This window comes from Oryctolagus cuniculus, chromosome 15, assembly GCF_051225735.1.
Source record: "Oryctolagus cuniculus isolate XC-2025 breed Fujian yellow rabbit chromosome 15, ASM5122573v1, whole genome shotgun sequence".
Lineage (NCBI taxonomy): Eukaryota > Metazoa > Chordata > Mammalia > Lagomorpha > Leporidae > Oryctolagus > Oryctolagus cuniculus.
The window spans coordinates 35,910,234-35,937,717 of NC_142881.1; the positions used below are offsets into that span (position 1 = coordinate 35,910,234).

At 41.9% G+C, this 27,484-nt stretch overlaps 1 protein-coding gene across 2 annotated transcripts; it reads right to left on the reverse strand.

The window, feature by feature from the left end:
* Positions 1–1,864: 1,864 nt before the first annotated feature.
* LOC100345193 (cytochrome P450 2C1) lies at positions 1,865–27,087 on the reverse strand. Of its 2 annotated transcripts, XM_070057577.2 has the most exons (9): positions 26,798–27,087; positions 24,587–24,749; positions 24,239–24,388; positions 20,664–20,824; positions 17,640–17,816; positions 13,971–14,112; positions 9,569–9,756; positions 6,966–7,107; positions 1,865–2,555 (listed from the first exon to the last, which is right to left on the reverse strand). In XM_070057577.2, the coding sequence occupies exons 1-9, from the start codon at positions 26,963–26,965 to the stop codon at positions 2,374–2,376; spliced, it is 1,473 nt and encodes a 490-aa protein (XP_069913678.1). In that variant the 5' UTR covers positions 26,966–27,087; the 3' UTR covers positions 1,865–2,373. The 2 variants fall into 2 exon arrangements, with proteins under 2 accessions (XP_069913678.1, XP_089170839.1); XM_089314713.1 differs by lacking the exons at positions 1,865–2,555; positions 6,966–7,107; positions 9,569–9,756 and adding an exon at positions 12,277–12,417.
* Positions 27,088–27,484: the final 397 nt, after the last annotated feature.

The following is a 27,484-nucleotide window of genomic DNA, read 5'->3' on the forward strand; positions in this document are numbered from 1 at the left end:
TCTATCAAATTTATTATTTCATATTTATCATTGATTTCACTTATTGATCATCTATAATCCTGAAATATATTCTTGTTGATATTTTTAACAATTATCAGTGAGATCAGTCTAAATACATATCTGTCAAGGTGAATAATTACTTACTGTAAGAGATGACAAATTTTAGGCATATATCTATTTGATCAATAATAAAAAGAATTAAGGACTGGAGAAATGTTGAAAGGAGCCATTTCCTCTTCTCACATGCAGTTTCTAACCCCCTGGAACTCAAAACCTAAGAATGCCAGTAGAGAGCTTGCAAGGATGAATAAAACCTCAAATATGCAGAGAGGTAGTTGTAAATATGGTCATAGAGTTGCCCAACTGTGATTAAACTCCAGCTTCCATATAGGAATCCTCAGATAGTTGATGGTCTTAATACACTGGATAAAAAGCATCTGTGCATAAGATATTGCTTCTCCTGAGACAGGAGGGTACCTCACCCCTCACGTCAGACTCTACCCTGGTCTTCCAGGGTGTCCTCCAACTTCACCAAACCTATGTGTGTTCAAGGCCCACTAGGGCTTGTCTTAAAAGTGAAAATAACAAAAAGAGGCACCTCCTCTCCCCTAAATCTGAACCTGAGTTCCTATTCCTCTTAGAACCAGTCTCTGGAAGGCACAGTTTCCCAGGGACAAGTCCTGAGGATGAAAGATCTTTGTGATACCCTCACACCCAGGTGTGGTGCCACTGGTCTCCCCATGCCTCAATGTTTGAAGGATTTGCAGCCACAGAGAGCAGGGGATTGAAAGCAGTATAAGATATCTGCCCAATGCTGCTCTCAAGGACTCATTCTAAAGTAGGTAACGTGGGGCTGGAGAGAAAGTGGGGCCCCTTTCATGTATGTTCAATGGTGCAATAAGGAAGCTAATCATCTTGTCCCTGGTGAGGTAGCTTTACCAGTTTCACCTTCTCACAGATAACACAGCTTCAGTCTGGAGAAATTACATGTAAGAGTACAGTTCACAGATTTTTTTTTCATGCTATTTGAACTCTTTACTTAGGTATAGAGTTAATCTTATGTGTATAAAGTTAATTAAAATAGATCTTAGTAAAAAATATGAATGAGAATGGAGAGAGAGGAGGAGGAGGAAGGGTGGGAGTATGGGTGGGAAGGTGGATAGGGCACAAAAAAATCACTATGTTCCTAAAATTCTATTTATGAAATTCATGAAGTTTGTATAGCTTAAACAAAGGGTTTCTGGTGGAGGGAGAAAGGAGTGCAGTTCCTAAGGGTCACTGGAGAGTCATCCAATCAGGCAAATACCTGTGCAAAGGAGCTAGAAGCAGTAATGACTCTGGGTGCACAGCTTTTCAGCCAGTGTATGTCTTACAATTCTCTTCACTTGTGCTCTTTTGCATCTTGACTGAGTTGTAGTTTTCATGATAACTTTGTTAAGGGAACATCATTTAATACATTCTATTGTACCTCTACATATTTGGACAAATGTAAATAGCAATTTAAATGTGGTAAGAAGGACATAACATAAAATTTACCATTTAAATTACTTTAGGACACAGTTTGGTTGCATTAAGTACATTCACATTATTATGCAATCACCACCACCATCTTCAGAACTCTTTTTTCATCCTGAAAATGTAACTTTGTATCATTAAACAGTAATTCCCCATTCTCACACATATAGAAGCCAGGAAGACCTTCCATTATTTCCTCAATGGACCCATGATGTTCTTCCACCTTTTGGTTATTGTGAATAATGCTTCTATGAACGAGTATATAAGTACCTCTTAGATACCTTGCATTTATTTCTTTTGAGTATGTGGCCAGGGTGGAATTATTTGGCCATATGTAAGAAATAACATATACTTTTTAAAAATTTTATTTTATACTTAATTGACAAATAATTACACATGTTTATGGAGCCTGTTGATACTTATCATTATGAGGACCAGCCTCAATTCCTGAGGCCCTATTTTCTTTCACTCCTTAGTCACATTATGTACAAAAGAAGGAAAATCTGAGAACTCATCCAAAAATCAATAATGTATCTATCTAGAACATACAGAGGGGAAATAGTTCTGAATTATCAAGTGCAAATCATCTTGCTCAATTTTACAGTGATAGCATATTAATAACACAGCATTAGATGAGTATTATCCTATGTGGTAGTCAATATAAGAGTTATAGACTGAAAGGAATAGTAGATACATATTTGTGAAGAGAGCTAAAAAACTCTCTCTAATGGAGGGTAGATAATGAGAAAGGAGAAAATGTCAGAGGACAGATCAAAGACAAGGCACCCAGGATAGGGGAAGCAGTCAGATGGTGCCTGGGAGAAGGGAGTTGCAAATGACAACAGGACCTGCCCTTCTTCAGACAGGAATGAAACTGAGCTGGTACAAGGGTGGCACATGGCCAAACCCTTTGAAAACTGGGGTTATGTCAACGTCCCTTGGGTCAACCAACGATTTCAGGGTAAATTTCTGTAAAATGGCGGTCAGGAATAAAAACAGCTCCATGCGGGCCAGGCCCTCTCCCACACACATGCGTTTTCCTGAAAATGACAAGCATAGAAGGTTTATTGTCTAAATATTAAGTTGTAAAACTATCACAAAAAGTACATAGAAAATATCTGATGAATGACTAAAAATGATGGATGAAAGACAGGATGACTGGGAGGATGGTTGGATATACAGATGTACAGAAAGATAAGCAATTGCTACCGTGTAATTTCTTATTTTATCAGGCATTCCTCAATCAACAAATATGTATTGACTATCAGCTCTATGGTAAACATCCACTAACTATTATAACATTATAACTATTCTTCTGACATTTCAAATTTCCATGAATATTTTTCTAGAAACACATATTTATTATGCAAGGAATTGGAGGGAGAAGGGTTAAGACATGATTTATATGAAAGAGTACTTTAAAAAGCATGTAATAATATGAAATTAAAAGATAAGTATATAATAGTGTTAAAAAATCCATACATAGCTTTTTTCATACTGGGCATTTCCATGAACTTTTTGGAGACCGCTCCTACGCATAGATTATAAAACTTTTTGTACCAAAATTAATTTACCATTAATTCTATTCTCCACCAACTTTTTGAAATGGCCTCATATATTCTACTGCCCTTCATGCCTCTGACAGAATATTCAGCCAAAGACTTTCTTTTCCTATGGCAATCTCAAAACCATACATCTAAACAGGTCACTCTTTCAGTTTAAAGCTTTAAATGGCTGCCATGTGTGTACCATGGGATAAGATCCAAATGCCTTGATCTGGCCCTTCACAGTCTGCCCCTGGTCTGATATTCAATATCACTTTTCCCATTCTCTACATCCTCTGTTCAGCTCTAAGCATATTCCCCTCAGCCTTACTGTCTAGTATCCCATGAAGTTATTGGTCTAGAAGTTTTACTCTTATGCTTCCTCTAGGACCTGTGTCCCATGTCACTTCCTATGTATGATGTTAGGGATCCCCTCAGGTAGTGTAATCTCACCCTCTCTAGGTTTCCTCATCATATTCATGATCCACTGAAGCATGGTGAAAGAAGATCAGGGTGCTCTGGAGTTACCAGTAAGTATCCTCCCCATTCTTAAGGTTTCCCTATCCCTGAATTTAGTTGGCCACTTCTAATCTCCTGGATAGTCCGTTCTTAGGCTCCACTGCCTTTGTAAAAGAGGTCTGATTGTATTCTTACCTTCCTATCCACTTCTTGTAAGGAAGCTCAAATTTCCTTTCTCTCTTTAGAAAGCTATGGGGCAGGAATGGGCAGAAAAGCAGTTTCTCCCTCCAGCCTCCCCAGAAACCTATGTTTTTCTTGCTCAGAGCACTCATCCTACTGGGTTATAATGTTCTGGCTATTCACCTGCTTCCCTAATTTGGAAGGGATTCCTTAAGAGCCTTTTGTGTGCTTCAGGGTACTTATTATATCCCTATAGCTCCTTAGGAGTGAGAACCACTGCACAAAAGACTCTCAAAATAATGGAATTAGATATCCTATACATATCAGGGGTGAAAAGTCTAAATGAGTTTCACCTTCTAAGAGGAGCACATGTGTGTCGCTCCCCCTCTTCGTGGAGGAACGACACAGGACCCTGCGCTGTTCTTTCGTCTGCTCGGCCCTCCCCGGGTTTGCTGCTGGTTCTTCCCGGGTTGGCTACTATCCCTTCCACCTCCGTGGAAGGGCAGTTCCCCCTGGCCGCATTCCCCACTTCCGCAGGGGAGCAGCACACCGCCGGCCGGTTCTCTCGGGGGCTGCACGGGTTCCCTTAGATGTTCCCCATAGATGTTCCTGGTGCATGCCGTCTCTCTCCTCCTTTATAGTCCTCCTCCGCCAATCCCAACTCGGCTGCCCACACGCCGAGTACGCTGCTCTCCAATCAGGAGCAAGTCCTACAGTTTATTAGTTGAACTGGAGGCAGCTGTGCGGAAGCTGTTTACTTCTCTCCCAACGCCATGTTGTGGGAGAGCAGATGCATAGAATAAGTCTTAATTTCAGTAACTTAGTCCAGTCTGGATTGCTCCCCACAGATCCCCCTTTCTTTTTATTTTTGGCGTTGATACGCGCCTGTCTTCGGTGTCCCGCGGCACACACTCTGCTCTACTTGCTAGAGTTGCCACAGGCTCTTACAAGTCCTATCAATCAGGAAAACCGAATCCGGGTCCTCTCTTCGCCATGTTGTGAGGAGGTTTTTAGGCGCTGATGCGTGCCTGTGTTCGGTGCCCTGCAGCGCATGCTCTGCTCTGCTAGCAGGGGACTTACAAGACCTATCAGGCAAACCGAATCCAAGCCTTCTCATTGCCTTATTGTGGGGGAGACTTATTAGTGTTGGTTCGTGCCTATCTTCGGTGACCTGCAGCTCATACTCTGGTCAAGCTGCTTGCTGGCGCTTACCGCCTTAATCAGGCAGACCGAATCCAAGCCTTCTAATTGCGGTATTGTGGGGAAGCCTTACTGATGTTAATTCGTGCCTGTCTTCGGTGACCTGCGGCGCATAAGCTGCTAGCCGCCGCAGGTGCTCATCGTGCTCATCGCCTCACTTAATCAGGCAGACCGAATCCAAGCTCTCACATTGCAGTGCTGTAGGGAGGCCTTTCTATTTCTCTATTTCTCTATCTCCGGGCATTCCTATTTCTCCCATTTTACTTCTGTCTGCCAACATTCCCATTTCTCTCACTCCACTTCCAAACTTCTGTTTCTCTTATCCCTGCGGCTTTCCGGCACCTCCCCCCGCCGGCGGGCTCCGCCCCGAGGCTATTTCTCCGCCTTTCCCGCCGAGCCGCTTCAGCCCCCGTCTCTCATCTGCGCGGCTTCCCGGCTTTGCGCGGCTTGGCTTCGCGCGCTCCGCGGTCTCCACGCCCTTCGCGTCTGCACCACGGCCTACGCCAGCCCCGTTCCCTATCTATTCACGCCCCGTGCTCTCTCTGCACGCGGCGGCTTCCGCGAGTAACACAGCGTAGCTTACGTGTCCGCCACTAGCATTCAATCTAAGTTCCCCGGGCTAGCCTGGCGAATTCAACCCAGCATACGTCTCCGCCCCACGATTTGGCTTCCCGTCCTTTGCTCCCCGGGCTAATCAGACGGATCCCAATCTGGCTTACGTCTCAGCTTCTGGTTTCAACTTTTCGCCCCCTATTCCCGGGCTAACTTGAGAATCCCAAAGTGGCTTTCGTGTCCGCCTTGGCCTGCCCCCCGCGGCTTCAATTTCCCTAACATTTTTCTCTACCCGGTATGTTTCCCCAAGCTTTCCTCCAACGATATTCCTCCCTCATTTCTCCTGGCCTCTCCCCACAGTCCGCGTCCGAGTCTGTTTGTTCTAGCTTTCACTTTCGCTTTCGACCTTAGAGATTTCTCCCAGCTTCCCCCCGTAGTCCGTATCTGAGTCTATGCCTAGGCTTTCAATAGCTTCTTCCGACTCCTTTTTCGTCCGGCTTTTCCCTAGGCTGTTTGCTAGTCTCTCTCTCCGATATTTTCCCTAGGCTGTTTGCTAGTTTCTCTCTCCAATATTTTCCCTAGTTCTTCCCGTTTCTTCCCTCCTAAGTTTTTTATCCGTCCTAGGTTTCCTATCCAAGCTAGGTTTCCTATCCAAGCTAGGTTTCCTATCCGAGTCACGGCACCATTATGTCGCTCCCCCTCTTCGTGGAGGAACGACACTAAGCCCTGCCTAGGCTTCATATCCGAGTCACGGCACCATTATGTCGCTCCCCCTCTTCGTGGAGGAACGACACAGGACCCTGCGCTGTTCTTTCGTCTGCTCGGCCCTCCCTGGGTTTGCTGCTGGTTCTTCCCGGGTTGGCTACTATCCCTTCCACCTCCGTGGAAGGGCAGTTCCCCCTGGCCGCATTCCCCACTTCCGCAGGGGAGCGGCACACCGCCGGCCGGTTCTCTCGGGGGCTGCACGGGTTCCCTTAGATGTTCCCCATAGATGTTCCTGGTGCATGCCGTCTCTCTCCTCCTTTATAGTCCTCCTCCGCCAATCCCAACTCGGCTGCCCACACGCCGAGTACGCTGCTCTCCAATCAGGAGCAAGTCCTACAGTTTATTAGTTGAACTGGAGGCAGCTGTGCGGAAGCTGTTTACTTCTCTCCCAACGCCATGTTGTGGGAGAGCAGATGCATAGAATAAGTCTTAATTTCAGTAACTTAGTCCAGTCTGGATTGCTCCCCACACATGTGTAGCCAGATATATCTAGGGACAAAATTCAATTAACCTATACTACAGTTTTCTCAGTTTGGAATAACTGGATCAGCACCCCAAAGCCCCACTAAGCTGGCTCTATAATAAGGATGTGTCAGGAGCAAGGAAGGCACATGGGCACTGGGAGTGGTGCTCTTGATCATGTACAAAGAGCAAATCTACCAGCTTCACAGAATAAACCATATACGTTTCAACTGACCCCAAAAACGTCTCTTGTCCCCCAAAGTACAAATGGAAATGAATTTCTGTTACCTGCTGAGAAAGGCATGAAGTAGTCACTTTTCTTAAAATTGCCTCTGTCATCCAGGAAGTGGCCAGGGTCAAACGTCTGAGGGTTGGAGAACTCTTTGTCATCGTACAGCACAGAAGTCAGTGATGCTATGATGGATGTGCCCTAGGGGAAAAAAAAAAAAAAAAAAGACAGACGAACTGAATCTTAGAAAAAAAAAAAAGGAATGGGAAAAAAGCATGGAAATCATCTACTTCAATCTCTTTGGTCAATAAGTAAGAAAATCCATGTACAAAAACAACAGTGATTTTTTTTTTCCATCCAGACTGACCAAGTAATAAACAGGGATGAGTTTGAGCCTAAGAGAAATGACATCATCTGTCTTATGGGTGAAAATGATTATCTCATAGCTTTAGCTTGTATTTTGCAGATCTCACCGGGTTCGTTTCTTGTAACATAAATAAGGTAGCCTTATCAACAGTCTACAAATGAGAAAAACTAAATTGAAAAATTAAGGATGAAAGTCCCTGTACTCACAGGTGAGACCTGGAAGAAGCGCTTGGCTCCTGGCTTCAGCCTGGCCCAGCCCTGGCCATTGCAATCATCTGGGGAGTGAGCCAGCAGATGGAAGATTCTCTCTCTCTCTCTCTCTCTTTCTGTATCTTTGCCTTTCTTTTTTTTTAACTTTTATTTAATAAATATAAATTTCCAAAGTACAGCTTATGGATTACAATGGCTTTTCCCCCCCATAACTTCCCTCCCACCCGCAATCCTCCCAACTCCCACTCCCTCTCCCATTCCATTCACATCAAGATTCATTTTCAATTCTCTTTATATACATAAGATCAATTTAGGGCCGGCGCCGCGGCTCAACAGGCTAATCCTCCGCCTAGCGACACCGGCACACCGGGTTCTAGTCCCGGTCAGGATGCCGGATTCTGACGCAGTTGCCCCTCTTACAGGCCAGTCTCTGCTATGGCCCAGGAGGGCAGTGGAGGATGGCCCAAGTCCTTGGGCCCTGCACCCCATGGGAGACCAGGAGGAAGCACCTGGCTCCTGCCTTCAGATCAGCGCAGTGTGCCGGCCGCCGCGCGCCAGCCGCGGCAGCCATTGGAGGGTGAACCAACGGCAAAGGAAGACCTTTCTCTCTGTCTCTCTCTCTCACTGTCCACTCTGCCTGTCAAAAAAAAAAAAAAAAAGATTAATTTAGTATATATTGAGTAAAGATTTCAACAGTTTGCACCCACACAGAAACACAAAGTGTAAAAATGCTGTTTGAGTACTAGTTATAGCATTAATTCACATTGAACAACATTAAGGACAGAGATCCTACATGAGGAGTAAGTGCACAGTGACTCCTGTTGTTGACTTAACAAATTGAGACTCTTGCTTATGGAGTCAGTAATCTCCCTAGGCTCTTGTCATGAGTTGCCAAGGCTATGGAAGCCTTTTGAGTTCACCAACTCTGATCTTTTTTAGACAAGGTCATAGTCAAAGTGGAGGTTCACTCCTCACTTCAGAGAAAGGTACCTCCTTCTTTGATGGCCTGTTCTTTCCACTGGGTTCTCACTCGCAGAGATATTTCATTTAGGTGTTGTTGGTTTTTTGTTGTTTGTTTGTTTGTTTGTTTTTGCCAGAGTGTCTTGGCTTTCTATGCCTAAAATGCTCTCATGGGCTCTTCAGCCATATCCGAATGCCTTAAGGGCTGATTCTGAGGCCAGATTCCAATTCAATCCCATCACGGTGGCATATACCAATGCCATCTCACTAGTCCAAGTGATCAATTTCACTTCACAGTTGATCATACTGATAGGTCGAAGAGTCAAAGGGATCACATTAACAAGACTAGTGTCTGCTAATACTAACTGATAGAATAAAAAAGGGAGAGAATGATACAACATGGGGAGCGGGATACACAGCAGACTCATAGAATGCCTTTCAAATAAGTAACAATAAAGTCTTTAAAAAAAAAAGCGTGTTGGGAAAATGACAAACTGATACTTTCAACACTTATTTGGAAATGTACATACCTGAAAGTAACAAAAACCTACTTTTTTTTTTTTTTTTTTTTTGACAGGCAGAGTTAGACAGTGAGAGAGAGAGAGAGACAGAGAGAAAGGTCTTCCTTCCATTGGTTCACCCCACAAATGGCTGCTACGGCCAGCGCTGAGGCCAGCGTACTGCGCCGATCTGAAGGCAGGAGCCAGGTGCTTCATCCTGGTCTCCCATGCCGGTGCAGGACCCAAGCACTTGGGCCATCCTCCACTGCCTTCCCGGGCCACAGCAGAGAGCTGGACTGGAAGAGGAGCAAACGGGACAGAATCTGGCGCCCCAACCAGGACTAGAACCCGGGGTGCCAGTGCCGCAGGCAGAAGATTAGTCAAGTGAGCTGCAGCACTGGCCTCAAAAACCTATTTTAAAAGCATAAAAAATTGTAAGCTTCCAGCGATCAAGATGCATCAAGCAGTTTTTCATATTCTCACCCTGAAAGTAACAGAAAGTTCATCAAGCTGCAGTAATAAAACTCCTCCCAGCTTGTGCAAGTAGAGGATTACTCTGAGTAACCACACTCTGAGTTTGGGAATTTCAAGATCATAGATGTACAGTGTAGGAGAAACAAGCTTGCCTTAGGGATGAGGTAGTTTCTGAATTTAATGTTACAGGTTGTTGCACGGGGCACGTTGTTGGGGATGAGGTCAATGTATCTCTGGATCTCGTGCACCGTGGCATCCGTGTAGGGCATGCGGCTCCTGTCCTGCATGCAGGGGCTCCGGTGTCGGCCAATCACACGCTCGATCTCCTCCTGCACTTTAGCTGAGAAGACACAGTAAGATCATGGAATAGGAGAAACGTGGCACATTTTTATAGCAGGTGAGGGCTAAGTGAGGCACGATGGTCTCCCAACAGCCCTATAAGATCATTGTATATCTAGACTTAGAGAAAGAATTGCTGTATTAGAGAAACAGGTGAGGAGCTTCAAAAAGTTCATGGAAAATTCTTACCATGAAAAACCTACGCATGGATTTGAATTTCTTTGAATGAAAATAAACTTTCTTTTTATTTATTTATTTATTTGACAGATAGAGTTAGGCAGTGAAAGAGAGAGAGAGAGAGAGAGAGAGAGAGAGAGAGAAAGGTCTTCTTTCCATTGGCTCACCCCACAAATGGCTGCTATGGCCAGCGCTGCACCAATCCGAAGCCAGGAGCCAGGTGCTGCTTCCTGGTCTCTCAAGCGGGTGCAGGGCCCCAGCACTTGGGCCATCCTCCACTGCCCTCCTGGGCCACAGCAGAGAGCTGGACTGGAAGAGGAACAACCCGGACTAGAACCCAGTACCCATGTGGGATGCTGGTGCCTCAGGCGGAGGATTAACCAAGTGAGCCACGGCGCCAGCCCTGAAAATAAACTTTCTTTTAATTCTATTTTTCCACCAACATTTTGAAGTACCCTGATATTACTTTCTTACAAGCTAGGAATTAATGTAAATCTGAACATACTTACATATTAGCATAAAGGATAACAAACATAAATAAGTATGTAAAATGCTTCAAAATACATGTGAACTTCAAAGTACATGTGAACTCAAAAAACTGTTATCCTTTGAGAAACAGAAAATGTTATCAAGAGCTAATTTTTTTTTTTTTTTTTTGACAGGCAGAGTGGACAGTGAGAGAGAGAGACAGAGAGAAAGGTCTTCCTTTGCCCTTGGTTCACCCTCCAATGGCCGCCACGGCAGGCGCACCGCGCTGATTCGATGGCAGGAGCCAGGTGCTTCCTCCTGGTCTCCCATGGGGTGCAGGGCCCAAGCACTTGGGCCATCCTCCACTGCACTCCCAGGCCACAGCAGAGAGTTGGCCTGGAAGAGGGGCAACCGGGACAGAATCCGGCGCCCCGACTAGGACTAGAACCTGGTGTGCCGGTGCCGCAAGGTGGAGGATTAGCCTAGTGAGCCATGGCGCCAGCTCTAAGAGCTAATTTCTTATTAAAAGAATAAGTATTGTTTTAAAATTTAATTCTTTAAACAGATCTATATTTTGATATGGATTGGTGTATTGAGCGTGTGAGTTTATTTGCAACTTGGACTCTCTCATCTACACATACCCCCCAGAGATACTCATTTGGAATCATTCTAGAAGTTTCTTCTGAAATTTATGTTTGCATTTCTTTTGTTTGATTTATTATTTTAATTATGTGTATGTATGAGCTACAATGTGACAGTTCAATATGTGTGGTCAGTGTGTGATGAGCAAATCAGGTTAGTTAGCATTTCCATCTCGTTAACATTTTTTACATTTTTTATTAACAATCTTGGGGCCAGTGCTGTGGTGCAGTGGGTTAAGCTCCTGGCTCCTGGCTTTGGATCGGTGCAGCTCTGGCTGTTGCAGCCAATTGGGGAGTGAACCATCAGATGGAAGACCTCTCTCTCTCTGCCTCTCCTCTCTCTGTGTAACTTTGACTTCCAAATAAATAAATAACCTGTTTTAAAAAATTGTTTAAAAAGCTATCTTTATACATATTTATAGGATATGGTTTCATATTTCAGTGCATGTATACAATATGTCCTGATCAGAATAACTTCCATGTATGAAAAAGAATGTACAGTATCTGTCTTTCTGATTGTGATTTATGTCACTTAACATGATGGCCTCCAATCCCATTTACTTTGCTCCAAATTATAGGATATCATTCTTTCTGAAAGCTGAATAATATTCCAGTGTACGTGTGTGTGTGCGTGTACATATACCATGTTTGCTTTATCTTTAATACTCTGATGGGCATCTAGATTGATTCCATATCTTAGGTATTGGAAATAACCCAGCAATAGGAAGTCAGGTAACCCTTTCATTTACTGCTTTAATTTCCTTTGAATATATGAGCAGAGGTGAAATACCAGGATCACATGGTATCTATTTTTAGTTTTTTTGAGGATTATGTTCACATTCCTAAACAATGATTTTAGCTACTTTTAAATAATTTATAAAACTTGCCAGTAAGAGAGACAAGGGCATACATCTCCATCACCACCTCATACAAAATGTACAGACACACACCCACCTACAGATGCAGACACACATGCACTTCTCATTCCATTTTTCCAAAATGTTTAGAACACAACTACTCTATGTTTATTGCTGATATCACTATCACTTCTTATATACTGACCACGGCAAACACATATCCTGGTTTAAAATGTGCATTTCAAACCAAATTTTAGATGCAAGTTTTAGAACTCTGGCAAATGCGCAGATATATTTCAAACTGCTAGTTATAATTTTCTAATTACTGACAACATCAAATAAACAATCAACCCATATTATCCACTTGATCCACTCTGAAGTGATTGTTTCTTAGTTCTAGCACCCAGCACCCTCCCTGACCCTCTTAGCTTTCTACTCCAGCTCTCCTGATTCCTGGGGCTCATGACTTCCTCTCACTTGGTTTCAGATGCTTGGATGAGCACATCCTTTAATATCTTTCTGAGAAAGCAAAAACAGAGGATGAATTTTTTTGTCAACTTGCCTGTCTCAAAATACAAGAATATACAAAATGAGAGCTAGTCAAGAATTCTAATGCCAGTCTGATGCTAAAATCTTGTATCTGACCTCATTTGTCTGTGAAAGGTTTTATTATTTCTGTAATCCTAGTGTTCTGAAATCCCACCATTCTGTGTCTTGGGGTGGATAATTTCATTTCATTCACTTTATGGGCATCTGGTGAGAATTTTCTATCTATATGGCAATAAATGGAGGTCTTTTCACTGGTGTTACTGGTGCCACTCATTGTCTACCATTTACACAGTGCTGCTGGATTAAAGGAACAAGATGGAGAAAGGTGCTAAGGATAATCAAATTCTAGTGGACTGTTCTTTACCCCTTCTCTATAGCCTTGCACCTCACTCTGACTGGTACCCCACACTTTGTCTGTTTCACTAGAGAGTGGGCCTCCTTATCCTAAGAGGGGGAAATGGGTTCCCAGATAAATGAAGATGTGAAAGGGAACTGAGCACAAAAAGAATCCAGTTTTCTGCATCATTCTCCCTCTACCTTTTTGGTTCTTCCAAAATAGCGACATTTCAGTAATTGTAGGGCACTAATTAGCCTGTCCATTCAGGATCCATCTTACTCTTGTGACATTTGGGCATAATGTAACTCTTTACAGAACTGGATTTCACCCCTCCATCTGCTGTGTGTTTCAGAAGTAGAGTACATTAAAGACTTGTTGACTGTTTCCTATATTCCTCCTCTCCAATTTACCCAAAAGGAATTCTAATCTATAATTAATTTATCATCAATTCAATAGGATTCTGAACCAGTAAAACTGATCTAACACAGAAACCAGACTTGCTTTAAAAAAATAAAATAAATTTTTAAACCTTCTCATCAAGTTCTTTATAGAAAATAAAACTATTGGCCATACGAAAAATTCTTATCTTGGCAAATATGATTTTTTTCTAGACTCAGATTTCTGCAATAATAAATTCCTAAAACACATGTCCTGCCTAAATTGTATATAATTTTCTTAAACATTTAGCCTTTTAAAATACTTCCCGGGCTGTGAAATTTTCTCAGGCCATCTCCTCCAATGTCTAGCATATCCACTACATTTTAATAAGCATAGTTTTGGTCTTCTCTACCCCAACATCAGCACACAACATTTTCAGAATAAGAGAAGATCTATGAGAACATACATATCATCCAAAACATTCTGTCCTTCAGAAAAATAACTTCTAATCCCCAACCATTTGAAGATGCTAGGCCTGCTGCAAACTCCCTTCCATGAAACCCAGACACTTTATCCACAGTGCGTTGTTTTTATTCCTTTTCCTACTGCTCATGTTCTGTTCTCAGTCCCTCTCCTCTATTGTACATTTTTGTCTTTTTTATTCCTCCATCATATTTGTACAAACTACAGCTGGTGGCACAGAAATTTCAATAATAAAGTTTCCTAAGAAACCCAAGGTGGAGGACACTAGCAGTGGCTTAGCTACATCTCTCCTGATGTTTGCTTTTCTCATTAATTGTGGACATACCTGTGACCTCTGGGTGCTTCAGCAAGAGGAGGAGCCCGTATCTCAGAGTGGTGCTTGTTGTCTCTGTCCCAGCCACAAACAAATCAGTTATAGTGCCGATCAAGCTTTCAGTTGTGAATTCAGACTGCTCATTGTTATTTTCCTAAGGATTATTTGATTATTAATTATGTGATAGCTTGCCAGCACATTTAATTACAATCAATCCAAAGTAACTTGGGTTTTTCTAAAGATAAGCAAACTTATAAAATGGAGAGGTCAGTTTTAAAACCACAACAGCTGCATATTATGGCAGAGAATGTAGATAGATTAGGTGATCCAATCTACAGTTCATTTACCCATCATATTGCTTGCCTCAAAATTTCATTTTCCAGCCTCTCTTGCAGCTATACTGGCCATTCAATATATAAGCTAAAAAAAGAACCTGCTGATGTCAATGCCTCTTTCCTCCTTCTTACTCAAAACACATGTGAGTATATGACCATGGAAATGGAACAGATATCACTTTGGAACATGAGAGTTTCAGCATCACTGGTAAGGAACATAAGCTAAGTACTGTCATCAAAAATGGCAGCAAGCTGAGTCCAGGGGGCTTCAGTTCTATGGTTCTAGTTCTCAGCTAACCAAATTGAGACCCACTGAATGTGAGAGAAATACACTGCTTTTGAAGATATTGTTGAGCTTTCACTTATTTGCATGTAGAAAAGAATCTTAATTCATAGAAGTGGGTAAAGTTGGGCCATATATTGAAAACTGTTAAAAGTCAGAATCAAGAGATTATAATTTTCAGAGTGTGGCATCAACAACATAAGAGGATTTTTGCTCTCTATCCATGGATGTTCTAAAAAACATCTATTCAAAAATCAATTCCCTATCAGAAAATAAATAAATAACTTGAGATACTCCTATGCACTTGCCTTGAAAAAATATCCACATCACATGGGAAAGGCTATGGTAAACTCAGACATGAATATCCATCCTATGCATTGTGTCATACAACCCAGAAGGAATCCCCAAAACTCAGCTCATTCCTGAGCAAAGAAGCGTTTAGATGCCGGTGTTACGGCTCAGTAGGCTAATCCTCCGCCTTGAGGCGCCAGCACACTGGGTTCTAGTCCCAGTTGGGGCACCGGATTCTGTCCCGGTTGCCCCTCTTCCAGTCCAGCTCTCTGCTGTGGCCCGGGAGTGCAGTGGAGGATGACCCAAGTGCTTGGGCCCTGCACCCATATGAGAGACCAGGAGGAGCACCTGGCTCCCAGCTTCGGATCAGCATGGTACACCGGCTGCAGCACGCAGGCAGCAGCGGCCATTGGAGGGTGTACCAACAGCAAAAAGGAAGACCTTTCTCTCTGTCTCTCTATCTCTCTCACTGTCCACTCTGCCTGTCAAAAATAAAAAAGAAGGGTTTAGACTACACATATAATTCTCTGTGCCATAGTTTAGCTCTTAATTCACCAACTTTAGGGAACTGGGCATATCTGAGTGTCTACATCACAGAATACAGTGACAGTTTTAACAAGCACGCAAGCATGTCCAGTAGATTCATCTCTAAGGCCCAAAGCAGAGAGGGGATAAAATACAAAAGTCCACATTTCTCCCTAAGAAGGCCTTGCTAACATATTCTACCAATAATACCACTGCTGACAGGTAAGCTTCTAACTAGCCTGCACCAGGGAGTTAACTGGGTCAACAAAAAGCAAACCTCTGGAATCCTGAGTAGGGCTTGATATTTGCCAGGCCTTCTCCCTTGCTCCCCTCATGATAACTACATGTGTACCCACTCATCCTGTGAGGAATTTGTCCATGCAATGAGTGCCACAATTTTTGTAGTTTTCACTGCACCTTCAACCACCTATTTCTAGGAGTTTACAGAAATTTCCATTCCCAAATGAATCACCAGAGATCACAGAAGAAACAGATGACATAATATGGGCCCACATCAAGCAGCTATCTTCCTAGGGGCACAGGGAATAGTCAGAACACTGGTACACACATTTGCCACAAATCCTCTCCCTAGCAAAGTGGAGAGAATGCTGAAGACAAACACCAACTCTCAGATCCACTGTGCAGATCAAAGAAATGGAACAGATATCTGATACCCCTACATTTGAAGTTCTATCTATAGAGTCTGCCTTCTACCTTTATGTCTTGTGTTACCCATGAGGCATGGCACATCCAAGGAATAATGAAGTTTTTTCTAATAAAGTATTGAGGAATTTACCACTGGTAACTAAAATCCTAGATATCTTAGAGTCATTCTTAAACTGATTAATAGACAGGCTTCAAGAATTAGGGAAATCCCTCTGAATGTGTCCAAACTATGGAGAACACAGGAGGGTATGTTCTTCTGGTAAGCTTTCCATAATTTAAATAGTATAATGATAAGAATAATTGCCCTAGCAGTACTGAAGTCAGAGAATAGAAGTAATTTGTTTCTTCTCTCCTCCAGATTCTTCAAATTGTTCTAGTTTCTTCAACTCATCTGTAACACGATTGTACCAAATCAACTCAAATTCCATGCACAAGTCTTTCAAAGTCACCCTCATCAGTATCTATGAGTCTTTGCCAGTTTAATCTACTAACTAGTTTCCAGTTTTTGCCCTTTGCTACAAAGTAGTTGAGCCAAATAATGGTGGTCTCAAAGGATGGGTTTTTTCTGTAGAGTTAGCACTTGTCAGTTTGTTCTGAACTCAGGTTATCTCAAGTTCAAGGAGGGTTTTGGACTTGTATCAGTGTTTTTATGGCATCTACATTATCCTCTCACAGATTCCAAATTCACCACCTCAATCTTTCCCACCCAAATTAAACTTATCAGATAGCACTATCTGGTCCCATTACTGAAATTTTCTGCAGAATTCCTATCAAGTAGCTCCCATCTCATCGTCCAGCTAAAACTAGTATCTGTGAATCTCTGGGACTGTAACAATATAGAAAACTTAATTTTATTTCAGAATTCTCATTTCCATAGTCAAGAATATCATCAAGCTGAGGACCAAAGAAATGAAAGATCTCATAGCTGGGTCTTGAAATTCACTCTCATTTTACAGATCATTCTACTGAATTCCAAGGATCATTTTCCCTACATTTTACATGCATTCCACTCTTGTTCTGGCTCTTGCCTGTACTTGATCAAATAAAAACTTCCCATGCCAACATTCAGTTTTGCAGGTTTATTTGGCAGACTCATCCAAATTCACTGTCCAAACTATCTGCCCAAATTCACTTTTGCTAACATTCATGTGAGGCTTTTTCCAGGTCTTTGCCACCATACACCTTAGAATCTCCCATTATATCATTCCATCTACCGAAAACCCCCTCCCGTATAACTCCTGCAAATATTTGAAGATCAAAGTCAAACTTTGGGACATGCATACAGATAGGATCCTGTTCATATTCACTATATGGTTTGATATGTTGAATTTTCTAACATGTGTTTTCCAAATCACAAGAGATGTGCATTCTGTCTTTCTTCAGATAATTAGTTACCTAGAACAGAGCCCATGAATTCTTATTGTTTATTCATTTTTAATTTTTTATGATGCTTAGTCAAGATACACACACACAAGTACTTAAAGTGTGAGCCAAGCATTTATTATCTGACCATTGAAACATCTCCAATAATCACAGATCACTAATGAACCCCAAAATGCAAGCAAACAAATAACATTTTACCTGTTCCATTTTGATAAGGAAGCAGTCAATGAAATCCCGAGGATTATTTATGTCCAAGGACTCCTGGTGTTCTTTTATTTTCTCCAAAATATAACCTCTTATTTCAGCAAAGTTTTTAATGACTTTGTTATGACTCCCTGGGAGATAATCCATGAGAATAGGAAAAATATTGCAGAACTGAAAGGCAAAAGAAATTTGTTGAATTAAAAATAAGTATTAGGCCGGCGCCGCGGCTCACTTGGCTATTCCTCGGCCTGCGGCACCGGTACCCCAGGTTCTAGTCCTGGTTGGGGTGCCAGATTCTGTCCCGGTTGCCCCTCTTCCAGTCCAGCTCTCTGCTGTGGCCCAGGAAGGCAGTGGAGGATGGCCCAAGTGCTTGGGCCCTGCACCCCCATGGGAGACTAGGAGGAAGCACCTGGCTCCTGGCTTCGGATCGGCACAGTGCAGCCATTTGGGAGGGAGAACCAATGGAAAAGTAAGACCTTTCTCTCTCTCTCTCTCTCTCACTGTCTAACTCTGCCTGTCAAAAAAAAAAAGTATTAAAAAATATGTATTGAGGGGCCAGCACCATGGTGTAATAGATTAAGCCTCCACCTGCGGTGCTAGCATTCCATATGGGCATTGGTTCATGTCTCAGCTACTCCTCTTCTGATCCAGCTCCCTGCTAATGGCCTAAGAAAGCAGCAGAGAATGGCCCAAGTGCTTGGGTCCCTGCACCCATGTGGGAGACCTGGAAGAAGCTCCTGGCTCCTGGCTTCAGATCGGCCCAGCTGCAGCCATTGAGGCCATCTGGGGAGTGAACCAGCAGATGGAAGACCTTTCTCTCTGTCTCTCCCTCTCTGTAACTCTACCTCTGAAATAAATACATAAAATCTTCAAAAAAAATTAAGGTAAATTTAAAATGGTCTCCACATTGAGGTACAGCACTTGATTGTTCATATACAGTAATCCTCTACGCTGACAGAGATGTAAAGGAGAAAACACAGATCCCCTGAACAAAGACAACAATAATTTCCTCATATATCACCTTTATAGTATGAAAGCATCTTTAGGTCAATTCTTTCATTGTATACTTTAACTCGTTCCTACAATTCTGAAACACAGAAATGCATGAATTGCTCTCAGTCACATTCTGTAGATGAGGACAGAGGGTAAGGAAGGTTGGGTAATGTTCACAGAGCCACTCCCGACTATTTCTACCATTAGCAAGCACCCATGTGACTGGCAGTGGGACAAAAGACACCATAAAACCCAGTTAAACATGCTTTGGGCAAAAACCTATATACCAGAGAGGTGAATTTCCTTGTATACTACCCCACAATTATCTTTTAGGCAGAGTGTGGGCCATGCCAGTTCAACATAAGCTGAAATTTGGATGTTTATTTATGATTTATAAACCCCAGATGAAATAGTTTTGTCAGCTCTCCTTGGTTACCTCGTCAACTGGCATCCCAGGTGATTCATCAAACACACCTGATTCAGGGCTTCCTGGGAGCATAAGTGCTTGCAAACATTCTCTCTCCTTGACATTGCACCTTAGAGTATTTGTGCCAGGTAATGTGATGAAGAGTTCTCTAAGTGTTGATGACTGAACAAGCATGCAGTTAACAGAAGCTTTTCAGGAAGAACCTGAGATCTTCACTGTCACGTACATGCTTGCTGGCAATAACCAAAGAACTGCCAGGAAACTGGGTTTTCAGGATTGGTGAGAAAACCACCAGTCAAGGAAATAGAATTCCATATGTATATTCAGCTCAAATGGCACGTCCTCCCACAAAAATTTTGAAAAATCAAGAAGCAAATCCTGTCAGAATCAACTTTATCAGAATTCCAGACAACAGTCAAAGGTGTATAGCAACAAGAGAAGCCTGAATGAAAGAAAGGGCAACTTGAAAATGGTGGGAAAACTTTGTAACATTTTACTTGCCCTTGTCCCACCTCTCTCCTCAGCTTGGTAATGGTCTTATTCCCAGGGTGGGACTTTGGTTTCAAAGGAAGAGGCTGTGTTTCTCTGTCTTAACTTGTCGGAGGACTACCTGAAGGACTGACGTAAGGCACTTTTCTTTGTTTCATCTAATCCAAAACTCACTCAAGATAGAAAAGAATTTCTCCAAAACCATGTAAGGCAAATGGACAACCTGCAGCCAACCTGGGGCAATGGATTACAACTGGGGTAAATAACAGAGCTCTAAGACCAGGGTGGTGGGGGAACTGGGAAGAGAATATCTTGGAAGTTAGGGAATTCCAAAGTGCCCATGTATACTGAGGAATTTAGAAAACTATGGACATCCCATGGGCAGGCCATAGGCTAAGAAAGGACCTGACAACACACTAAACTTTCATCTCCAGTTGTCATCTAGGTTCAGTATAAGCAACAAGTGAACACCGACCTAAGGAGTACAGGGTCTATCTGTAAGACATTCAATCTTGTCTGTCTCTCTGCCCTTCTTTCTCTCCCCACTTCTCTCTCTCTCTCTTCCTCTCTCATTTTTGGCCTTCACCTTCAAGGTAACTCTGTCAAAACTAACTGAACAAAAGCAAATGGAACAGGGAATTCAAAGAACACACAGGACAAAGATATGTACTTTTTAAAATATATCAACATTGTATTCCTAAAGTTGTACTTATGAAATGCATGAAGTTTGTATTCTTCAAATAAAAGGTATCTTTGGGGATAAAAATAAAAATATGTACAGGTATAAGATCACCAAAAATTTTTAAAAACTGTACATATGGCATATGAAATACAGGAAATTTGTTCCCTTTTTATAAATAAAAGATTTTTAAAAAAATGTCAGTCACTAAACAAATAGCTAAAGCCTACAGAAGGAAAAAATAGGGGAAGGGAGCCTCTAGTGAAAACAAAAAGAAAGAAAAAGAATCTAATTTCCAGACAAGACTTTATGGACAAAACTATGAAGTGAACTGCGAAAAGTAGAGAAGGTTGACACCAATATACAGTTCTGAGTTTAACAGTAAGAAGAGGAGAAATGATTTGTCCACCAGAGAGGAACTTGGCCTCACCTGCAACCATGGGGAATTCAGAATCTTGAAGTTTTCATTGAATTTCCCCATCAAGTTCAGGAACTTTGGATCTCTATAGTCAAATCGGTTCTGGAAAATCACGGAGCAGATCACATTGGAAGGAGCACAGGCCAGGATAAAGGTAGGGTCACAGGGTGAGGCTGAAGAATGGGAAATATTTTTAAAGTAACTATTAAAATATACATACATAAGCTTGAGCCTTTGAACTAACAAGAGGAGGTAATTTTAGAATCTAAAACAATATTTCCATAGACATTACCTTATCAGCAATATCTTCAACATGCCTAGAACATCACAGCACTTCTCCCATAAACCTGAATTGACCATTTCATCACAGCTTGTTTAATAACAGTTTCCAACTTCTCCAAACACCCACTGCCTGAAAAAAATATCACTGCCTCTGGGCACAGGATTCTGACACTAGGCCCCTGTTATTTTGGAGGACAAAGGAAAAAAACTTAGAGGCCATTTTGAAAAAACAACTAATAACTCAAGTTACCAGCATAGAATTCTATCTTGAATATTATAGATAATTAGGGAAGGAAATAATTAAAGACCTGGAAACTTTTCAGGCACAATGAATATTTGAAGAAACAAGCAGAGGGAAAGACTAAAGAGAGACAGAGTATGAGAAATTCAGGAATTTGATGGAACAAACTTAGACATCAGAATCCATCAAATTAACAGAAAAACAAATATTAACCCAAATGAATACAATTATAAGAAAACAGATTTGTCTAAAATTACAGTGAAATTAAAAATTCTCATTGAAATTTGAATAAAGTGTTTTTATTGCTTTAATGTAGAAAAAATTGGATTTCTTGCCTTAGGAGATAGCATTCATCATCACCAACCAGAACCCACATTTTATTTCCTTAGACAGGCCTGTGCTCTTTTTAATCATAGATTCTGATACTAGTCAGCTACCAAAAAAAACTGTAAAATTATGAACTTTTTAATTTGATCATCATTAGGCCAATTTATAATTTTATCCATAAAGAAATTAAAGCAAAGGAAAGTGTTGGTTTTTGTTTCTCTGTTTTGTTTTGCTTTATGGTAGGCAACATTTAAATAAAATTGTTGTAATCACATGATCAATAGACTTGATTTGTAACTAAATACCAAATTCCCATCACAGATGACTTAAATCAAAAGCATTATAAAGAATTGATAAGAAATTTAAAAGTAGACATCTTATTTAGTTAACTGCTCAGGTCAGGTTCCTTTTAAATTAAAACACACTAGGGCTTATTAAGATTTCAAAAATACTTTTATTTTAGCCTAGAATGTAAGGGATAATTTGGAATTAGTAATTTGAGATCTGTGTGTATATGTGTGTGTGTGTGTGTTTATAGTGAAAATCTCATTTTTAATTTTTCAATCTTTCCTTTCACTTCACTTAAGATACATAATTGAGCCGGCGCTGCGGCTCTATAGGCTAATCCTCCGCCTTGCGGCGCCAGCACACTGGGTTAGTCCCGGTCAGGGCGCCGGATTCTGTCCCAGTTGCCCCTCTTCCAGGCCAGCTCTCTGTTGGGAGTGCAGTGGAGGATGGCCCAAGTGCTTGGGCCCTGCACCCCATGGGAGACCAGGAGAAGCACCTGGCTCCTGCCTTCGGATCAGCCGCGGCAGTCATTGGAGGGTGAACCAACGGCAAAGGAAGACCTTTCTCTCTGTCTCTCTCTATCACTGTCCACTCTGCCTGTCAAAAAATAAAAATAAAAAATTTTTAAAAAAAGATACATAATTGAAAATTAGGGTAGTTTGGAACCAAGCTGGAAATCAGACTAATTGTAATGATTGTAACAAGCACTTCATAGATGAGTAGAGCTGGTAGGGGGAGGGGGTAAATAATTATCATAAAAGAACTAATCCCAAATCATTTCTTTAAATGCACCTGGGACTTTGTTTTTATCCCATATGGTTAACCATCATAACATCAGATTTTGGTTATTGGCACTGCCATTGAGGTGCAGTAGGTTAAGCCTGCTTGCTGGCATCCCATATGGGCACTGGTTTGAGTCCCTGCTGCTCCACTTCTGATCCAGTTCTCTGCTAGTGTACTGGGAAAGCAACAGAAGGTGGCCCAAGTGCTTGGGCCTCTGCACCCACATGGGAGACTTGGATGACACTCTAGGCTCCTTTCTTGAGCCTGGCCCAGTTGGCTACTGTGGCCATTTGGGGAGTGAACCAGAGGATAGAAGATGTCTGTCCTCTCTCTCTCTCTTTCCCTCCCCCAGCCCTTTCTCTCCAACTCTGCCTTTCAAATAAATGAATGAATCCTTAGAGGAAAAAAAAAATTGTGGGCATTGAAAAGACAAGAGGTTTTTCACAGTTCATAGTTCCCAAGAGGAAGAGGCATGGGGACCATGCAGGGAAGCACCAGGGGTGGTCGGGAGGCCGAAGGAGCAAAGGGAAAGCAGGGGCAGAGCCTTTATGGGAGTTTTATGGGAAGGGATGAGTGAGATAGGGTGAGTAATCTTAGGATTGAATAATTTGAATACTTTCAAAGAGCGCTAGCTATGGGTGGGCAGTAGGTTCAGTATGTGAGTTTGATAAAAGGTGCTTAGAAGTATGGGCTCTGGATAGGCTGGTTTAAGCATCAAGGGTGTGCCATGGACACAATATTTACCATCTCTAGGAATGAGCCATCCCTTGGAGTGAATGTCCTTCCCTGTTTCCACAAGGGTACCACAGAACAAAGTTTCATAAAATATAGCAAAACATGATGAACATACAAATAAAGAGGGGGAATATAAGTAAAGCTGAAAATAAAGCCAACTTAAAATTAGGGCTGGTGCAACAAAGAGTTAAATAGGTCATTCTATTAAATAGTTAAATAAATCATTCTATATGTTGCTCTGCATATTTTTGGAGGATTTAACTATAGTATAATTGATTCAAAGTGTATGAAACAATAATTAAGCAGTTATTTAGCATTAAATAATTTTGATAGTTTTAAGATCATTTTAAGTTTTTTTTCCACAGAGAAAACATGATGGTTAAGGACTTAGTATACTAAGAGGTGCCAAGGCAATTAAAATCACAGACAAGCATCATTACTGACACATATTATAGATATAGGCCAGAGGAAAATCACCTGGACATGTGAATGAAGCTATCCTACAAATATAGATTATGTGAAAGCCTCTGTCTCGTCTCCGTGTACCATAAGGAAGTGATAAAGTCATTCCCACCATGTGCCCTGGACAATTATCCCCTGGTGAAATGTACTAGAATAGTTTTCCCATAATTATGCTATTGTGGGGGAAAAAAAGCATTAACCTTTAACTATTGGGAAAACAGGAGAGTTTGAAAACAAAGCAGGACAGCAAAGGATGAGATGAACCTTTTATTCCTGTGTGCACAGTGTGTGAAACTCAACATGCAAACATACAGAAAAGCTCCCTTGACCCTGCTTCAGAATGTCCCTTCTCCTCTTACAGGCTGACAACCAGGACCCAGAATGAAAGATCTTGCTATCCTCACAATGTATCCAGGGTCATCGCTAGAGAAGATAACATTCTCTTAAGGACATATAAAGAGTCACCCACCACTGGTTTTTCTCAGCTCCTCCACAAGGCAGCGGGCTTCCTCTTGAACTCGTTCCTCAATGCTCCTCTTCCCCATCCCAAAATTCCTCAAGGTCATGAGCGAGAAGCGCCGCATTTCTTTCCATCTCTTTCCATTGCTGAAAATGACTCCTAATAGGAGGAGAAATGAAAACTAGGAAGAGAACCCTTGGCAAGGAAGAGGAAACTGGTAACTAGAAGCCTGTGGATTGGCTCGGCTCTGCAGGAAGAGCCACTCATGTTTCTGTTCTTCATTCTCACCAAACCCATTATCATCACCCAACACACAGACACACAGACAGACACACACACACACACACACACACTTACCAGATGCTTGATTAAGTTTTGCAGTCACAGGGAAATTGGTTCTTCCAGAAAACTCCTCTCCAAGGTCAACCAAGGCTTCCTTTACTGCTTCATACCCATGCATCACCACAGTGGGCTCCATACCCAAATATACAGTGAACACAGGGCCATAGACTTTTGAAAGCTTGGAACAGAAAAGACACAAATATTAGCAAAAGAATTCACCCTTTGGTCTATATATCATTGCATGATTCAGACTGATATAACCATCATATTACTTATATTTTTGTTCTGTCAAAGACAACTTCAAATATTTCTGGATGTTACATATAACTATGATGATGGTTGCTACAGCTTCCATAAACAAAGATATTCCCAATTGCCCAGCAATTGCAGGACAAATTAGTATGTAGATTATTACAACTAAATGAACACATTGAACTAGAATTATTTGCTCTATTTTACAGATATAGAGACTGAACTTCAAAGAATTTCAAAATCCTTTCACCCAAAAAATAAAAGACCCAAATTTAAACCCTGTTTTGTCAACGTCTGATGCCTGAGGAATTTATCAGGACTCAATGCTCAAATTTGGACCTATATCCATCTACTGTAGGACACTGCCTCAGAACAAATCCCCATGGTGATCGTACTCAGGAGTCTGTGATTAACACTAGAAATCTACATTTTTTTTTTTTTTGACAGGCAGAGTGGACAGTGAGAGAGATAGAGAGACAGAGAGAAAGGTCTTACTTTTTGCCGTTGGTTCACCCTCCAATGGCTGCCGCGGCCAGCGCACCATGCTGATCTGAAGGCAGGAGCCAGGTGCTTCTCCTGGTCTCCCATGCAGGTGCAGGGCCCAAGCACTTGGGCCATCCTCCACTGCACTCCCTGGCCACAGCAGAGAGCTGGCCTGGAAGAGGAGTAACCGGGACAGAATCCGGCACCCCGACCGGGACTAGAACCCAGTGTGCTGGCGCCGCAAGGCGGAGGATTAGCCTATTGAGCCGCGGCACCGGCCAAAATCTGCATTTTTTAAAGTCACCTCAGATAATCCTAATGCCGAAAACAATTTAAGATCTACTGGTATTATTAACATAGAGAGTGGGCACCACAGAGGCAGGGTTAAGCACAAGGAGATATGATGAAAAGGCAATTTAATCTATGCTCTACGCTCACCAAGTAACAGATGGCAACTTTTTGCAAGCCCAAAATTGTTCCATTACCACCCAGCAGACCTTTATTCATTCTTTCTTTCATTTGTTTGTTTTTATTGTAGAACTACAGATGTTCCCTTGACATCAACCATAATTTGCTTCCTTGTTTAATTCTCTTGGCTTATCTGAACAAAATATAATACATATACAGTAGATGACTTCTAAATTAAAGCTTCTAATCACAAACCACCCCATTACTACTTACTTTCTGGCAATAAAATCATAGAAAAGGACTGCATGGGGCCAGCACTGTGGCGAAGGCCACTGCATGCAACACCAGCATCCCATATGAGTGCTGGTTCCAGTCCCAGCTGCTCTACTTCCTTTCCAGCTCCCTGCTAATGTGCTTGGGAAAACAGTGAAAGATGGCTCAGATCCTTAGATCCCTGCACCCACCTAGGAGACCTGAATGAAGCTCCTAGCTCCTGGCTTTGGCCTAGCACCGCCCTGACCATTACAGCCATGTGTGGAGGGAACCAACAGATAAAAGATCTCTCTCTCTCTTTCGCTTTCTCTTTCTCTTTCTCGCTCTCTCTCTCTGTCTCTCCCTCTTTCTCTGTAACTCTGACTTTCAAATAAACAAATCTTTAAAAAAAAAAAACTGAAACAAAGAAAGGCAGGAGCATTTTATATTTTGACCCCACCTTACAACTTAAATAATTTCTCTACTATAAAATACATTAATATTTTTAAATTTTATTCATTTATTTGAAAGACAGAGTAACAGAAAAGGAGAGATAATTTAATTTAAAACATCAGGGACTTAAACTGGCACTGATATGGATACCAACATGGTGAGCAGCAGCTTATCTCACTGCACCACAACACCAGCCCCCAAAGATGTATGATTGTATTCCACTATTTCTGATAACGACCTCCCAAAAAATAATCCCCAGAAGGTATCTATTTTAAATTAAATATTTTAATGATTTGCCTATAGTAATATATTTTATTTAAAATAGGAGTTGATTACTTTCCTTTTGCAAGCTATGGGAGAAAAATAATGCATACTTACATTGGTTAACGATGTGCTGATGTCTTTAACATCCAACTGAAGGATATTTCCAAGAATTGGGAAAGGAGTGGGTCCAGGAGGGAGCCTCCTTCTCCCATGGCTCTGCTTCCAGAGTGAAAGGAGAAGCAAAAAGGACAGACTGAGCACCAGGACCACAACTAGATCCATTGAAGCCTTCTCTTACTGAGCTTGTAATCCTAGACTTTTATAATACTCTCTGCTAATCCTGTTCTTTTGACCAGGCAATCACTAAGCAATCAGCTACATTTACTTTAATGTTTGTTCTGAGTGGACTTTGTTCCACTGAAAAGATGGAAATAGCATGCTCTTTACTGCTCTATTGCCCTACCCTGGAAATTCCAGCATATCTAGTGTAGGGTGGGTCCCAGGCACTCTTCAGTTGCTTTTTTTTTTTTAAGTTTTATTTATTTATTTGAAAGGCAGAGTTACAGACAGAGAAAAAAAGAGAGACAGAACAAGATAGATTTTCCTTCTGCTGGTTCACTCCCCAAATGGCCACAACGGCCAGGGCCAGGCCATGCCAAAACCAGGAGCTTCTTGCAAGTCTCCCAGATGGGTGTAGGAACCCAAGGACTTGGGCCATCCTCCACTGCTTTCCTAAGCATGCTATCAGAGAGCTGGATCAGAAATGGAGCAGCCAGGACTTGAACCAGTGCCCATATGGGA